The sequence below is a fragment of the Cibotium barometz genome, chromosome 23 (assembly GCF_041138505.1).
Source record: "Cibotium barometz isolate CiBa-2024 chromosome 23, ASM4113850v1, whole genome shotgun sequence".
NCBI classification, from domain to species: domain Eukaryota; kingdom Viridiplantae; phylum Streptophyta; class Polypodiopsida; order Cyatheales; family Cibotiaceae; genus Cibotium; species Cibotium barometz.
The window spans coordinates 13,064,739-13,083,628 of NC_141068.1; the positions used below are offsets into that span (position 1 = coordinate 13,064,739).

Sequence of the window (18,890 nt, forward strand, 5' to 3'; positions counted from 1 at the left end):
TACCTCATCCCATACACATCTTATCACATCTTAATTCATCTTATCACCTCCTAATATATTTCTTAAGCATCTTATCACCTCTTGTCACATCTTATACACCTCTTATCACATCCTATCACATCTTATATCTATTTATAGAATACAAGAGAATTCTTATATTTGATATAAGATTTCTTTACACATTTATTTATGCATAAATTCTATTTACGGAGATTAATACTCTCGAAGTAAAAATCAATCTTTTATGCATCTTCTTATGCATAAATTCAATTTGATAGGAATTACACTTTTAGAATAAAAGAATTTTTCTTATGCATCTAAGTTATGCATAAAATCCATTTATGATGAAAATCACACTTTTAGTATAAAAGAATATCTTTTATGCATACCTCTATGCATGAAATCCAAATATAATAAAAGTCACACTTTTAAAATAAAATAATCAACTTTTATGCATACCTTTATGCATGAAATTCAAATATAATAAAAGTCACACTTTTATAATAAAATAATCAACTTTTATGCATACCTCTATGCATGAAATCCAATTATGATAAAAGTAACACTTTTACAATAAAATAATCATATTTTATGCATACATCTATGCATGAAATCCAAATATGATAAAAGTAACACTTTTATAATAAAATAATCAACTCTTATGCATACTTCTATGCATGAAATTCAATTGTGCTAAAAGTAACACTTTTACATTAAAATAATAATCTTTTATGCATACCTCTATGCATGAAATCTAATTATGATAAAAGTAACACTTTTATGTTAAAATAATAATCTATTATGCATACCTCTATGCATGAAAATCAATTATGCATAATATAAAAATCAATTTCTCTATGAATATCTTCAATTAATCTAGGATGATAATTCCTAGAATATGGTAGGAAGTCCTCTTTTCATGCTTTGAATGAAATTATTTTATGCGTAATTTTTATAAAAATTTTACCATAGCTCCGCTGCTATGAGACTGATAAATCTCAATTTTTTCTAAGAGATAAAGCTTATCATTAAGAATTAATTAGAATGATCCCTAATTGGATCAATAATCCATAATGGATTGAATCATTAATATTCATGAAATACATAAAAAGCCATTAATTTGACCTCAAGTATAGATTAATCTTGGATTAAGGAAAAGCTTTATGAAAAGCTTCATTTGGATTGAAAATGGGTCATGAGTATGACCATTTCTTGAGTGAGAGAGAGAAATTTCATAAAAACCATTTGAATTAAGCATAAATAAAAATTTATGTAATTCTTAACTATCATTAATCAATTAACTTCAATAGCATTCATCAAATTATGTAACTCTTCACTACCATTCATCAATTAACTTCAATAACATTCAAAAACCATTCTAATTAAGCTTCTCAAGCTTGAGAGGGGTTGAGAAGAGAGAAACATTGAGAAATTATAGAAAATGATCAAAATTCACTAATTACCTTACAATTTGCTTGATTCTTTGTTCACGGTAGAGGCCCCCAACCAATCAATTGGTTAAGTATATTGATGGAGCCACCAATTGGGATTGAAGAAAGAGGGAAGCTCCAAAAACTAGTGAATTATTAATGAATTCACAGTTCTTGGCTTAGGTGGAGTAGAGTAACGATGCATAAATACTATATATTTTTCAACAAGGGGTAGGCTTCTATTTATAGGAAAAATTGAGCTCCTAACCAAACAAACTGATTCTAGAATTTTCCAAATCAGTTTGGTCAATTTTTGACCATTTTTAGGTCAGTCAAGCTAACTTTTTGGAACTAGACTTGAATGAGGAGAGAGGAGAGATGAAATATCTCAATTTTTATGAGTTTAAAACTCATTCAAGCATGTGAAATATGCACCTCCTTTAAAGAACTCCCCTTCCTTACATATGTGTCAAAATGGAATCATTATACCCAAATATCTCATATTTTTAATATTGCTCATAGTTTTTTACTAATAAACCTTGTACATTTTCAACTCTTCATCTTATGTGAAATATGCACCTCCTTTAAAGAACTCCTCTTCCTTACATATGTGTCATAGTTTTTTTACTAATAAACCTTGTACATTTTCAACTCTTCATCTTATGTGAGCATTTACTCATTTTTGGGTATCTTCTTTTACAAATTGGTTTTATCTCCTCTCTACACATGGATTGATGCTATTGGCCCATAGTAACCTTAATTTGGACCATAATCCAAAAATTTCTGAAAATCTAGACCCTTAGGCTAAGGTCCTTTATACACATTTCCAATTAATTCCAATTGCACATTGGAAAATTCTTTTTGAATTTCTGTTTCAGGGGAATTCATCTTAATTATAAGAGATATTTTTCTATCCAAAAATATTCAAAATCTAAATATTCTCTCTCTAGAATATTTTCTCTCTCTAGGTTAAAATAGTTAGAAACAAGGTCTTTATATTTCTGAAGAGGGATTGATTACAGGGAAAGATACTAGACATCAAAAAGGGGGTGGGGGAGGAATCTTACAACACCACTAGCGGGGGTTTTAATGACTTATATGACTAGGGTAAATTATGGACACCATGGAAAAATCCAACCAGAAAAAAGCTACATTGAAGATTTTTTTTTATTAATAAATTTTAAATGTAAATATGTAATTATTTTTACCACTTAATCAATTGGGATTTTTTGGCACTTAATTAAATGGGGTTTTTTGCCACTTATTCAATTGGGATTTTTTTTTCAAATAAGACTTACATTTGAATTCCCACCTGTAAACAGAGGCAACAACGTATCAAATACATCTCGTGAGCTCACACCTGTCTCTTTGGTACATGATAACAAAGGCTGCACAGCATCTTCCATAAAAACAACATCTCGACTAATCAAGATATGCTTTGATTGCGGATGATACAATCTGTAACCCTTGCTCTCAACGCTGTAACCAACAAAAATTCATTTGACAACCTTATCATCCAATTTTCTACATTGTTGCACAGGCACTAAAGCATAGGCCAAGCAACCAAAGACACGCAAGTGACCAATAGAAGGCTTCCTGCCATGCCAAGCTTCGTATGGAGTAACATACTGCAAGGCCTTAGTGGGACACCTGTTGAGTACATATGCAGCACACATGACAGCCTCAAGCCAAAACGCATGTGGTAAAGCTTGGCTCTTGACCATACATCGTGCCATCTCCATAAGTGACCTATTTTTCCTCTCAGCAACACCATTTTGCTGAGGGGTATACGGCACTGTACATTGGTGTTTTATCCCACGACTAGCCAGAAATGCATCAAACTCTTTAGACATGTACTCCCCCCCTCGATCAGAACGGAGGGTGCCCACATTACAATTGGATATATTTTCAACCATAAGCAAAAACTGTTTGAAGCACAAAAACACTTCGGACTTTGCCTTCAGTGGATATACCCATGCATGCCTTGAGTAATCATCAATGAAAGTCACGAAGTACAAGTGTTTACCAAATGACGGAGTTTGCATAGGCCCACATACATCACTATGTACAAGTTACAATTTGCGATTGGCCCGCACAGAACCATCCTTTGGAAACGCAAAACACTGCATTTTGCCTAAAATACAGCCTTCACAAACATGTTTCAATGGTGCCTCAAGAGGGGGCAATGAAGCAACCATATCAAATTTCTGCAAACGCAGCAAACTAGCAAAGTTCACATGACCAAAACGAGCATGCCATAGTTTTGCATCTGAAACTGCCTTTTCATCAGAAACTGCATTTACTGAATCTTCCACACACTTGTCAAAGAATTGAGCCTATACAGCCCACGAAACAAGGTGCCAGATACAATAATCGTATCACCAGAAGTCAAATCATGAATAGTACATCTGCCATCCACAAATTTGACTACAAGTCCAAGTCTAGCAAAGCACAGAGACAGACAATAGATTCTTCTTTATCCCTGGCACATACAAAGCATCTGAAAGTGTGAAAGCGCTGCCATTTGCAGTAGTAAGCATAATTTTACCAATGCCCTTCACTGGGTAAGAAGCATTATTGGCACATGTGAAAGTATTCCCATTAGGGACAGCCTCAAGACAAGTAAAAATATCACGATGCGAGGTAATGTGCTTTGTAGAGCACCACTGTCAAAATACCATACATGAGAGTCAGTAGAAACTGCCAAACATGCATCATGTACAGATGGGTCATACTGGCAATACACGCTAAACGCCCATTCTATATCCTGCACAACATTTGCAGAATCTGCATTTGTAGAAGTATCCGCTATTGTGGCTGCATTTGACTCTTTCTTCTTTGCCTCTTTAGCCTTTAGCATAGGGCAATTCTTAATGACATGATCAGTTGCCTTACAATAGTTGCACCTAATCTTTTTCTTGCCTTTATCAAGAGCCTTCTCAGACTTATTGTTGCTACGTATGGAAGGAGAAGAAGTTGCAGACCTATTAATAGGAGAAGAAACAGTGGAAGGGGCTGCCTTACCACTTCTTCTCTGCTGGGCAGCAGCAATAAATGCTTGATCAACTGCACGCTGCCTAGCCCTGTTTTGCCTGGACTGCGCTTCTTGCAAGAGCTTGTTAACTAAAGTATCATACTTGACAACATCAGGTCTGTCCTCAGTAAAACAAGTCTCCACGTGGAAGCAAAAGTCTGATATGACTCAAGTAAAGCATCAAGAACAGTCTGCACAAGAGAATGATCGGGAATAATCTCACCTGCAAAAATCAAATGTTCCTTGAGATCTTTAATCTCATCAAGAAAAACATTCATGTCATCATCTTCCTGCATAATCTTCGATTCTAGCTCTTTACGCAGGTAAGAGATTTTTGCCTCGTTACAACCTGCATACAAACCAGCTAGAATATCCCAAGCTTGTTTTGTTGTTTTAGCTGAACGAATATGTGGGGTGATGTTACGTTTGACAAAAAGTGCAATCAAGGCATGAGCTTGCGCATCTTTTCCATCCCAACGCGCTTGTTCAGCAGTGGGTAAAACAACAGCAACAGTAGAGCTGCTAAAACCTGCAACATCCTCAACAGATCCTACATCCACAGAACCTGGACGTACATCCATACCCTGCACAATGTTCCACACTCCTTTTGCAACGAAAACATGCTGCATCATGTATGCCCAAAGTGGGTAGTTGCTGTCTCCATCCAATTTGTCATCAGCAGACAACATGCGAAATACATCATTGCTGTTATCAGCCATGGCCACTGACTGAAACTGATGCAAAAGCTACCTGTAATGAAGCAAAGACTGAACAGAAAACAACTCGTGCTATGTAGCACGGTCCACAATAGAATATGTATGCCTGTTTTGCAAAAAACTGCACTATCGAAATTTTTGCACAAAATGACGAAAACACTTGTGCAGAACTTGAAATGCAAAAACGGAGCCCGAAACGACCTCAGATGCAATTTTTTGAACGCAAGCGCTCAAGAAAGCTCACCTCAATTGGAGAACATGAGTCGGAGGGTGCTAGCGGCGTAGCCCTGGGAGCCGATGCCTGCTCTGATACCAATTGTTGGAACTAGGGTTGCAGGAAAGCACACAAAGCTTGGAGAAGAAGAAGCAAGAATGCACACAACACAAAGTGTATTAGATTGTTTCAATGTACAAAGATAAGTTAGCCCTAGAATGATAGGCGTATATACAAGCCGGGGGAAAAAACCTCCTAAAGAGGAAAAAAGTACCCCGACGGTCCTAAGTGTGTTCACACACATCACTGCCTATATATATGGCAACAATGATGTCATTGGAAGGCTATGTTAAGTGCACAATAGGGTCAACTTCAGATTTTCTATCCATTAATTGACCCTCAAACCTTAAATTTTTTTAAATAGGGGTGAGTGGTGAATGGAAAATGAATGAGACCCTTTATTGTATGCAAGGTTCATCTATTAAGGCCCCCTCAATTCACTAGAGAACATATCTAGTTGATCCAATTGGCCTTTATTATATACAAGGTTGGTGTACCAAGGCCCCCTCAATTTACTAGAGAATATATTTAGGGCTAGCCCTCAAATTTTGTATCCACTAAATGACCCTTCATTGTTAAAAAGTCACACCTCAATAATTTTAAATGGGGGTGGGATGGTGAAAATAAATGGGGCCCTTTATTGTACGTAAGCTTGGACTACCAAGGACCCCTCTTGCTATTGAACATATCAACCTCGTTTTGATGGTTGCACACCATGTTGTTGTAGTTACCTCTAAAATCCCCCTAAAATCACTCTTATAAACTTCCCAATGTAGTTACAACATGGTTGCACACCATGTTGTAGTTACCTCTAAAATCACTCTTATAAACTTCCCAATGTAACAATCTACTACTACCTGACTCAAAACCTTTGGGGAATTAGTTAACCAAAAAGGCTTCACTCTTTATGAATACACCCCCAAGTTGTATAAACTTCCCAATGTAAGGATCTACTACTACTTGAGTCATAAACCGTTGGAATATTGATGAGGCATTAGTTAACCCAAAAGGCATCACTTTGCATGCATACACCCCCAAGGTGTGACAATAGAAGTCATATGTAGTTTCATTATGTAGTCTAGGTGACTCAACACTTAACATTGTGTCCACCTAGAACAAGTGTACACATATGGATCCAGAGGAAGGAAACATGTACTGGTCTAGAGTAAGTGTATGTATATTGATCCAAAGTAACGAAAGTAACATCGTGTCCACGTAGTACAAATGTATGCATGTGGATCCAAAAGAAGTAAACGTGTACTGATCAAAAGTAATAACGAGAATAAATAATTGACTAGGTTGTGTTTTGTTGAGCGACCTAACACGTTTTTTTTCTTTCTTTGTTTAAAGAAATAGTGATAGCCTGGGTGACTCAACACTTAACATCACGTCCAAAAACCGACCTTTAGTGTATTTTTCACTAGATGAAATTTTAAAATTCCCGGCAAATTTTGGGCTTGCCTTGAAGAAAACCAATCAATTTTGGGCTTGCCTTGAAGAAAACCAATCAATTTTAATGAATTTTAGTTATAGAACCAAAGAATTCCTGAATTTTTTACAATAAAACCGAGGTTTTTCCAACCTTGCCCTTTTTCCCCAATGGCTGGGGAAAATGTTTCTCTGCAAGCATTGATCGTGTCCACCTAGAAGAAGTGTACGCACATGGATCCAGAGGAAGTAACGTGTACTGATCTCGAGTAAGTGTTCACGTACTGATCCAAGTAACAACGAGAATAAATCATTGACTAGGTGGTGCTGTACAAGAGCAACCTAACACGCTTTCTTTCTTTGTTTAAAGAAATAGTAACTAGGCTAGCCACGTCGTGTTGTAACAAACACATTAATGGAATCACAGATCTCTGCATTGTATACGAAACCAGAGGCACACTTCTAGTTTTCTTATGTGTGTGTAACCTCCTTAGAAATGCCAACGCATGCCCATGCTATGCGCAGGCAAAGAAACCGATGGGTTTTGGACCGTTCGGGTGTCCTGAGTAGCCCAGATGTGAAACTTCTCTCTCTCCCCCCGTCTCTTTCTCTCTCTCTCTCCGAATTAAGCTAATTGAGCTCTTGTGCTCAAACAACTGCGGGAGCGATGGACATCATCTCTCAGCTGCAGGACCAGGTGAACAAAATCGCCTACTTGGCATTCAACACGGTGGGGACCCTTCAGAGGGACGCACCCCCATCTCGCCTCTCACAGCACTACCCAGAACTCCCTCCCCCGTCCTCGGCAGAGGCCATTGCTGCCCTCTCCGAGCAGGCCAAGGCCATGGCGGCGGCCCTTCTCCAAGCTGCCAAAGAGGTACGCCATGTGTGTGTGTGTGTGTTTTTTTTTGGGAGCCTGTGTATTGTTACTTGCATAGTTGTGGTTCTTCTGGGAATGCTGAGAAATTTTGTGTTTTTGTGTGTGTGTGTGTGTGTGTGTGTGTGTGAGAGAGAGAGAGAGAGAGAGAGAGAGAGTCTGCATGGTTCTCTCATGGCCTCTGACCAGGTATCTTCAGAAGCATGGTGCATGACACATCTGATTACTCCAATGGCCAGCGTGCGGGGCCCAATGCCCACACCTAGCTAGTAGAGTTGGTGTGAGCATTATATCGATGGATATTATCTGCATCCTTTGAGGTTTGGGGGCGCGACCACGGGAGGGCCCCAAGGAGCTTGCAGCCTTTTATCAGAATAGCATATGGCCAAAATCTACTTTCTAGCATCCATTAGGTTTCTGTGCAATAGCATTTAGGGGATGCTCTAGGTGGTGGTTCAATTTTCTTACAGAGGGTTTTCACTTGGAGGGGTAAATTTGTGAGAAGATTATGCCTCAAGGAATAAATGTTGTGATGGTGCTTTGCATATGCAGTTTGATGCTCTGATTGCGGCTTTACCCATCACAGAGGGAGGTGAAGAAGAACAACTGAACCATATTGCAAAGCTACAGGTGAGAACCTACTGTAATGGAGCTGTCTAAAATTTCCCCTTTTTTTGGCAAAGTTTATCATGATTCAGTGGGTTTAATAGGAAACTCTTCTATCCCTTTTTTGAAAAGGATGCTTTTCTTCACGAATTGAAGGGTCATATAGGTGTTGATTTGGGCCTTTTAGCTGTTATGATTGGTACACTTGAGAGTCATCTTTCTTTGACTCTAGTGAATGTGTGCCTGCACACTCACGAGTGCAAGTTGTACAACTCCTCCTTGCCTTGAAAGTGTCAACTTTCTTTAGTGAGTGTGTGCCTGCACACTCATGAGTGCAAGTTGTACAATGTATGCATGTGTTGATGGATGAATGGTTGAAAATATGAGTGTGCGCTCATGTATGGGCACCTGTGTGAGCGCACCTTGTGGGGGTGTGCATGGATGTATGCATATGTGGGTGGATGGATGCATGCATGCACGGATGGATGTGAGAGTGTGTGTGTGCTGCTAGTGGAGAGTTTGCTAATATTCTGCAAGGGAAAGGGGCTACGTAGTGAGGGTTTTGAATGCTCGTCTACACACTATATGTGGCTTATTTATTCGATTTCATTGAATAAATGAGTCACAAAGGCAGGTTTTGAATTGGTGATGAAGATCAATCTAAGAATGTGTGTGCATGTGTGTGTGTCCGGGCGGGGGGGGGGGGGGATATATAGTTTCACTGCTGGAGAGGGTTAGCGGCTAGTGGAGAGTTTTCTAAGACTCTGCAAAGGGAAAGGAAACTAGGCTACCGAGTGAGGGTTTTAAATGCTTGTCTTCATGCACCTTAACAAGTATATCCTCACTTAAGCAATCACAACTGTTTGGTTATGATGGTAGTATAGAAAAAATGTAGGGGCATGTTGAAAGATTCAGCTTGCATCTGTTGATGGTTTGCTTGATAGGCAGAGAACGAGGAAGTTGGTCTAGAGCTGCAAAGGGAGCTTGAAGCTGCAGGTGTGATTGTTTTTGTTGAAATTTTAGTTTACTTGGTATTATTTTTCCATATGTTCATGCCTTGATATGAGCACAATGGATGTGATCCAGACTCAGAACTGATGCATGTTCGGGAGCTGTTTCATACTGCGGCAGACAATTGCCTTCGCTTGAAGCCATCTCAATGACTACACTCAAAGCCTAGAGAATGGTCTACTCTGTCAACCGATTCTTTTCCACTTTGGTAATCCATGTGTGTACCAAGTACACGAGAGCGCAGATGCCCATGCATGGGCATGCAGCTATGTTTTTGTGAGCCTACTTTCACATACTTTATCTGCATTGTTGGTCGCATAGTTAACTAATTTCTCTCTCTTGGAAATGTTGAACATTTAATTCCCTACAATGTGGTAGTCCAAAAACATCATGTCATGTAAAATTACAAAATTACAAAAAGTTTTAGCAAGCTTTATTTGTGAATTGTTGAGGTATCAACACACGCACGATGTGTGCTTCTGTAGTCACACACGTCTTTGGACTTTGCAAACAGTGCTGATCCCATTTTAATCTTTAGAAGGAGCCCATCTTCGAAAATCGGTTTTGAAAAGGTCATCCCAATTAAAGTTTATTAAGGAGTTTCACGAGGAGGCCAAGGTACTTTGTAGGCCTTCAATGTTGAAGTAACAAACTTATTTTATCAATTTAAAATTGCATGGACCTTCTAATTTGTATGTGCTACAAAGAATTGTAGATGCTAATCTATTGATTAAAAAAACAAAAAAAACAAACTCTAGCCTAGCCTTATCATCGATGAGCTTGGAAAGGTCACTGCTCATATTTATCCTTTGGAGCATGGATACTACCAGGTCGATTTTGATTTGCCCTAGCGGCAGAGCAAACAAGGCCATGCACTCGAACCCCGTTACACTGTGCACACCTCTATATATATGCCATAATCCAAATTAATGCTTTTCAATAAGCCACTAACCTTATAGTAGATGATCCAATTATTCTATATAGCAAGATTCAACTAATCCAAGCTCCCTAAGGATCTCTAGAGTCGCATCTCAAACACATCACAAGCCTTTCATGCCTTCATTTACACTGAACCGTCCAATTTACTTCTCTTGCCAATACAAACTCAGGCTTCCTTAATTTGCCACCACCAAACATCGTGATCTCTTTTATCAGACTTTCATCAAGGACAAATCACAAGTGCCTCGCAGTTGGCATACTAGGAGAGGCACCCACAATCTTTATAAGGCATGCTTCTATGCAATTCCTACTTTGTTCATAGCTGTCGATTGATTGGTGATGTTGATGATGAAGATGATGGACTCCTTTCTTGTTTAAGCACAACAAAGCAAAGCTTAGTCGCAGGCGTTTTTAATATCTCCCCCCCTCGAATAGCGTATAGAAGAAGAGAAAGAAACAAAACTTTTCCCCTAAGCTTTTAAGACAGCTTCTATCTCCTTCGCTCTTGAGTAGGTGCATAAGAAAAGAAAAAAAAAAGACAAAAAAAAAATAAGAGCTTTCCAAAGCTTATGAAACAAGTCCCTCTTATGCACATAAAAGTGCATCCATGGAAAGAATGAAGCTTTTTCCAAAAAAAAACTAGATCTCTTTCTATCTCCCATACCAAGGCCAAAGGCTTTCACGTCGGGTTCACCAAAAATGTGAGGGCCCTTTGTTCATGACAAAGCACCTCAACATGTGTTTGTTGAAAGCATGACTAATGATAAGAGAGATAGACCTAGTGAAGACAAACTCTAGCTAAAGCCCTACAAGTGGATACATAGATGAGCAGAATCAAAGAGTCAATGCCATAGAAGAAATAGGAGATCCACACTGCTTTGATGTAAACAAGTGCTAGAACATGAGAAGTTAGCTGCCAAAGATGCAGTAAGGGAAGCAAGAGTAGTAATCTCATATCTAGAATAGATAAAGCACAAGATTTACGAGAGGTACACAAGGAATTAAAAGAGATATCAAATGCTTATCATAAAGAGAAAATTGCATTATTAGACGTCGTGTAAGAAGAGCAAAATATAGTTATAGAAGAGCAAAAACTACTCATACACCAACTTGGAGATAAGGAACATGCACTTACATTGGTCTAGATATAGAGATGCCGAGCAATGTTTGATGTCATAGAGGCACCATAGGAGGATAGGCCATCGGATCTACCTTCACCTTGGGAGGCTTGGGAGGATATGTTCATAAAGGGATTTTTATCATGTGAATTTGCATTAAATTGATGTTAAGATTGTGAGAACACTGTAAATCCACGCCAAGATCATTAGGGAGCTTGTATTGAATCTCGTCATATAGAATAATTGGATAATCTACTTTAAGGTTATTGACTTAGGATAAGCAATTGGATCATCTACTTTAAGGTTATTGGCTTAGGATAAGCATTAATTTGAATTATGGCATATTTAGAGGTGTGCACAATAATAGGTGTACACATTAATAGATGGTCATATTTTAAGAGTTTTCTTTTTGGTTTTTTTAAAGCCAAGGTTTGTACCCTCTCATAATTCAAGGAGGAGTCTTGGGATTTCCAACTTTTTATCAATTGAGACTCTCTTCTTCCTCTCTTGCTAAGTAATACTCTACCAATACATCAAAGGAAAAAATTTGGCTATTATATCATTAAAATCTCCAACAAATCTATGGACTTTGTGAAGACACCCACTAACATATCCTCCCAAGCCTCCCAAGGTGAAGACATATCCAATTACCTATCCTCCTATGGTGCCTCCATGACATTAAACATTGAAGAAACTGTCGAAGATCTAGGTTGGTAATTAGCATAAACAAACCGTAACCAATATCCAAATAATGCTTAGCACTATTGTAGGAAAACATAACCATTGGGATATACCTCTCCCAATCTGATGTTCACCTAGAGATGTATGCACCAAGCATATCCTCTAGAACCTGATTCACCTTCTCCATCTCCCCATTGGAGTGAGGATGATCATACGAACTCATACTCAGTGTAGTCTCAAACTACCTGCCCCAGAAGTGTCTAGAAAACTTTTTATATATATTACTCACTATGTCACAAGGCGACCCATACAACTTGAAAAGGTGATCAGCAAACTGTTGTGCCAAATCAATTGCTTTAACGGTTGACCTTGTAGGTAAAAACCTTGCTATCTTTGTCAGTTTGTCTACCACCACCCAGATGGCACCATGCCCTCTACTGGTCCATGGCAATCCGATAATAACATCCATGGAAATACTTTCCCACTTTCCAAAAGGGATCTCTAGAGGATGTAACAACCCTCCTCCAGCTCTAAGGCACTCAACCTTTTTCACCTGACATTGATGACATTTCACCACCTAGTCCTAGACTTCTTCCTTCATCTTAGACTAGTAAAATGTCCATTTTACTAAATCATAGGTGTATCCTCGGATGACATGCTGTACGAGTGTCATGACATTCATAAAGGATCCTTTTCCTAATCTCAACACAATCCAATACACAAACTCTATCATCCTAGAACAATATCCTGTTTTGGATCACATACTGATTACTAGCCACTCTAACAGGTTGTATGACCCTTGAGTCCTAGTCTATAACTTTGGAGCTCCCTACCTAAACCTGCAACCAATACTGAGACTGAAATGCCCATTGGTTTGCGACATAGCCCTCTCAAGGAATCACAAGTCAACACTAATCTCGATGAAACTAAAAATATTCACCTCCCCAACCCAACTCAAAGCATCTACAACCCGGTTTAAACTACCCTTCCTATACTGAATCTCCATATCAAAGTCCCGCATAAGCTCTGCCCATCCTGCCTTCCTCCCTCTCATCTCAGTTCTATCACAAATGTCCTTCATTAGTCAAGACAACAAATTTGGATCCATACAAATAATGTCTCCAAATTTTCAATGTGTGTATAACATCATGCAATTCTTTCTCCTCTATATGCCACCTGACCTGGCTAACATCAACCTTCTTACTTTCAAAAGCCATAGGTCAACCTCCTTAGAACAAGGCAGCCCCTATCACGTAATCATTGGCATCAATCTCAAGTGCAAATGGTTGGCCAGGATTCCATACGACCAAAATAGGTGGTGCTTCCTTCACCTTGAGCTTGAGAGTACAAAAAGCCTCATCAAGACTCTCATTCTAGGTAATAAGACTATTGGACTTTCGTCCACATCCTTTGAGAAGGTTCATAAAAGGAACAGTCATATTGAAAGAATCCTTCATTTACTTTTTAAGAAAGACAATAAATCCTGAGCATGCTCGAAGTTGCTTGATTTTCGGCCAATCCAAAACCTTTTTGATACAATGAAGATCAATGCTCATACCATCCTAAGAAATCCGAGAACCTAGGTATGTGAACTTCTTATTACAAAAGAACTCACACTTAGAAAGTTTAGCATACAGTCTTAGTACACCTAAGACTACCTTGAGATTCTCAACATGCTCCTCAAGGGTAAGACTATGAACTAAAATATCATCTAAGAATACCACAACAAACTTCCCCAAATAATCTCAAAAGAGATCATTCATCATCTGCTAAAGAGTAGGAGAATTCCTGAGCCCAAACGATAATACGATAAACTCATAATGGCTTATCGTGTACGAAAACCGATCTTAATCACATCTTCCTTGGATATATGTAGCTGATGATAACCAATACGAAGGTCAATCTTTGTAAAATAGGCAACAACACCCTATACCCTATCTATCAAATCATAAGCTTTGGAAAGAGCATACCTATTCTTAATCGTAACTTTATTCAATTTTTTATAACTTACACACATCTAACAAGTACTGTCCTTCTTGTGCTTTAAAAGAAATGAAGCTCCCCAAGGAGATTTACTCCTACGTACCTGTCCAATCTCTCTCCCATCCTGAGATATTTCAACAACTATCGAGCAATCTCATCCTCTTCCTGATGGCTCTTCATGATGTAAGGTGCTGGCGATACTCACGCTAAGACCCTAGAAGCAAATCAATCTTATGATCCATTGACCTATTGGGCAACAAACCATAGGGTAATTCAGTAGGGCGCAAGCTTCTGTTTGTTGCACCCTCGACATCAACATCTCACTCCTCAATGTCATTGTGGTTTGCAAGCTTGGGGCCTTGCACCCATCTCGCAAACATTTCCCTACTTGTGTTGATAAGCACCACAAGTAAAAAGAGAAAGAAAAAAATACAAAATATCAAAAATACCTAGCCCTAAATGTTATCACCTCCGCCCTACATTTTCAAAAATCAAAACCTTGCCCACCCCCCTCCCGCTTTTTTTCCCTTTTCATTTTTGAATAATTAAAACACCTCCTCCTCCCCCCATTTTCCCATTTCCCCTTTCTTTCTTTTTTGGACCTTTTTGACCATTTTTGAATGTGCATTATACTTTGCTTCTTTCATGAGATTCTTCAAAATGCATCTGCTTCTCTCTTTCTCTATCTCTTGTTTGCTATGGTGCCTAGGTTCAATTTTATCCTTATGATAAACCTCTTCGACTCACGTTGTGAGTCATGGTAAAAATTAAATAATGTTCAATTGAGGAGATGTTTCATTATGGGCTTGAAGAATAACAGCTTACACAACTTGATCATTGTATCCAATCCGGAAATATTCGATCAATGTTTTGCAAAGAAGCAATATATTTAATGACATTATGCTAGAAGATGATCATGCTACGAGGTGTTCCTTATCTAAAGCAATACATTTAATGACATTATGCTAGAAGATGATCATGCTACGAGGTGTTCCTTATCTAAAGCAAGTGAAGCAATGGTAAAAGAAAGATCGATCTTGGAACTGACATTCCCAGAATTTTATGCAGCCTTGCTTAAAACCTTGCAACAACCAACATCTATAGGAGAGGATAAAAACCTTCAAAACCAAACATCCTTAATGCCTCTTAAAGTGAGGAGCGAAATGCCTTGTGTTGAATGCAATCACTACGATCATCCCAATCCTCATTGTACATACAAGGCACCTGTTCTTCTATATTGCATATATTGTAAAACCTTTGACCATGATACTAAAAAGTGTCCCGCTTCATCCACAATGGACTCAAAACCTCCATCTCTCGTGCACCAAACAGAAACAGTCCAAAGGGTAGAAATTGCTCAGGAAGTAGTTAATCGGACACTTCAGTGTTTCTATTATCGTGGACCTCACAAGGTGACAGATTACACAGTTTGGAATACTTCCATGCCCATAGTCACTGACACCTTGCGACGACCAATGTGTGAACGATGTGGCATTGATCACATATTCCAAGATTGCACATCGGCCACCAAATTATAGTGTTCGTCAAAGTTGGGTGCATGTGCATGTACTTCAACAACAAGGATACTATGATGGTAATTCCATCATATGGTTGCCGAAATCAAACAATGTGAAGAAAACCTCACCACTGACTTCAACCCCAACAAAATCAATTCTACTTTTCTACTCTAATAAAACCCTAAAATCACCTAATTACTGTTAAATCAATAAAAATCAATATATTGCTAGTCTACAATAAGCTACAAATCTAAATAAATCAATTTCTACTATATGGAAAATATGGGTCCCAACTGTTTTTTAAACTTAAATTAATTAGATGAGCATGGGAAGAGTGTTTTGAACCTTAGGAAAGGAGGGCCAATTAAATGACAACACACGTTAGGTAACTTTTTTTAAACCTTAGGAGAGGAGGGCCAATTAAATGTTAGCACACTTTAGGTAACTTTTTGAAAAAATTCAACATGGGTGGAGTCAGGGTTTGGATGTTTCGAGATGAATCTTACTCTGGAGGTTTCCCAAGAAGCCTTTAAAAGGCTTCTGCCTTGTATTTCAAGGCTAGGCAATAGCCCCGAGAGAGAGAGAGAGAGAGAGAGAGAGAGAGAGTCGGGCAGATGGGGGGAGAGAGAGTATCCAGCCTAAGGTTAAAACCTTAGAACAACCTACGGTTTTCATTAATTAATAAACCTTAGAACAACCTACGGTTTTCATTAATTAATTAATCAAGCAGTAGCCCCATTAATTAATTAATGGGTTTGGAGTGAAAATGTCTTATTACATTATATGGAAAGAAAAAAATTGGAGCTGATGGATGACATGGAAATTAAGTGAGCTAAACAGCACGAAATCTCTTGAAATAAAAACAAAGAAACCACTCACTCTAGAATTAAAGTTGATATAGGTTGTGGAGCTGCTGCATGCAGAAAGGGATGAAAACCATGATTAGTGAAGTTAAATGGTGCTTCTCGATTTAAAAGGCATAAAGAATGTTCTGTGAGTAGTGGGAAAACTTGTGATAGTCCCCGATCTGAGCCGTTAATGATCCGGAGTTTGAGCACCCGAATAATGTCCCAATTCCAGTTCTGAAGGTGTCCAAAAGCCAAGCCGACGTGAGTCTGAAGCTAGGGTGGAGCTGTGGCCAAACCTTGAGCCAAGCCGAGTCTCAAATTCGGAGATGTCCGATCCAAGTGGTCTGAATTGATCCGAGTTCAACTTTGGGAGACCGTGTTGGATGATTCAGGTTCATTTCTGATTTTTGATTTTTGAAGATGTGTGGAATGCTGCATTGTTTCATTTTTTCTTTGCCTCCTTTTTCATATTCGATGTTGAGTCGTGTTGGTAGCTCAGTCTTGTGCATGGTATTGGCCTTGGTATAGCACCAAGCTCTCTTTTCAGTGTGCAAGCTAGGAAGTGCGAGAGCCTACATTTCTCATTGTCACGATGGGAAAGAAAAGCCCGAATATGAATCTACTTCTTGCTTCTCATCAAGGCAACTAATAAAAATACTTTTGATCAATGAATCCATCTATAAGATCCAAAGGTGCAAGTTTGAGAACTTTGTTGAGGAAGATGTTTTCATTCTTTGTAATTATGGCTGGAAGGGTTCATGGGTTTGTCATGAAAACCATCTAGAACCTCAAACAGTGGCAAAGCCATTGATCACATAAGGATATCTAGCCAAAGACAGTCTACTCATGGATGCATGGATTGGTACCAATCTTAGCATGTGACTTCTCTTAATAATTGATTGGCAAGATTTCGCGTAAACCATGACATTGTTTGTGATCTTCTGGTTGACAAGCATCTTTGTAGTAAATATAAACTTAAAAGAGTTATGGCCATTGACTAGGGTAGGACCCAAACAAGCACATATTTATAGCACTGGTTGCACTAAAGCCATTGTGTGGGGAAACAAAGTGCGATGTTCGCAGGTAGGACCTAAGCAAGGGCACATGTTCACACTGCTTGTTAACATCATTGACTAGTAGGATCCAAACAAGCATATGTTCGCATTGCTTAATACATATGTTCATATTATTAATAGGTGGACTTCTAGACGTTTTGTGCCATAGATACAATTGACAATCCCATTAGCACATGTTGCAGAAGAAAGCAAATCCGTGACAACCACCACTGTAAAGGAGAGAAGGCGATGACACCTACTATCAAAGTGAAGTTGCATTTTCAAGAGCTCACTGAATTTAATCATCGATTTGTATCAATACACTTCATTCACATTTATCCGAGAGCTTGCAATGTCAGTGAAAGTTAACATTATATAAGCCCAAGGTTACCATTTCTAATAAAGGTCATCATTTTTGCATGCATGCCCCTTTTCTTCAAAGAGGAACGAACAAAGGCAATGCATGCACATGCACATAAATAAGTTTAGTTCCTTTAAAATCAAGCATCAAGCACAGTTACACCCTTGCAAGAGGTCACACAGATGGTGGATGCCATACATGTGTGTTGTCACCATTTGGCCACCCAAATGGACTTCTGGAGTTTCATGCCATTTTACGAGGGCCATGCTAGGTATTTTGAAGTCTATGTATATACGTGTACCCTGATTATGCATGTGTGTTAACTCCCCTTCTATGTATGAGTGTGAACACTCACTTATATGAGTAAGTGAGTATATGTGTGTGAACAACAACTGCTTATTACAACCACCTAATGTGTTTGTGTGTAAGCCACCTAATGTGTTTGTGTGCAAGCAGTGATGACACTTGTTAGTTCACTAAGTAGAGTGTTGAGAAAGATAAGGCTTTTAGCCTATAAAAGAGCATTATACTTGGAAGGTTAACCATCAATCAAAAAAAAGCCCTCTTTGTGTGCTGTGTACGTGTAATATTTGGCTTCACAATCTATTGAGTTTACCTCACTCTCTCCCTCTCTCATTCCATATCTCACACCACCATCGTGGTCGCTCTTAGCTACTTCGACATGGCCGCGTTCAACTTCCCAACTTGGCAGACTAAGATCAAGTTACTCCTGTTGAGAGATGGCTTCGACATGGCCGCGTTCAACTTCCCAACTTGGCAGACTAAGATCAAGTTGCTCCTGATGAGAGATGGGATTTGGAGCATTGTCAAAGTTATTGCGATGGATGTTGAATATTCTTCTATCTTCTTCTTTTCTCTACAACCATTAACATAAAGAGATAAGAGTACATATTATAACCGAAAGTAATCTCCTACTATAACATACAATGGTCGGTCCATAGTGTGAAACTGATTATATGAGCTAGCGCTATAACTATGCCATACTCTAAAA

General features: G+C 38.6%; 1 protein-coding gene across 1 annotated transcript; it reads left to right on the plus strand.

Annotated features, from left to right (window-relative positions):
- The first annotated feature begins 7,359 nt into the window (after positions 1-7,359).
- On the plus strand, positions 7,360-9,934 carry LOC147625651 (mediator of RNA polymerase II transcription subunit 21-like). Its single transcript, XM_086817820.1, has 4 exons — positions 7,360-7,759; positions 8,312-8,389; positions 9,310-9,361; positions 9,452-9,934. Exons 1-4 carry the CDS (start codon positions 7,550-7,552, stop codon positions 9,526-9,528), a joined length of 417 nt encoding a protein of 138 aa, XP_086673946.1. The 5' UTR covers positions 7,360-7,549; the 3' UTR covers positions 9,529-9,934.
- The last annotated feature ends 8,956 nt before the right edge of the window (positions 9,935-18,890 follow it).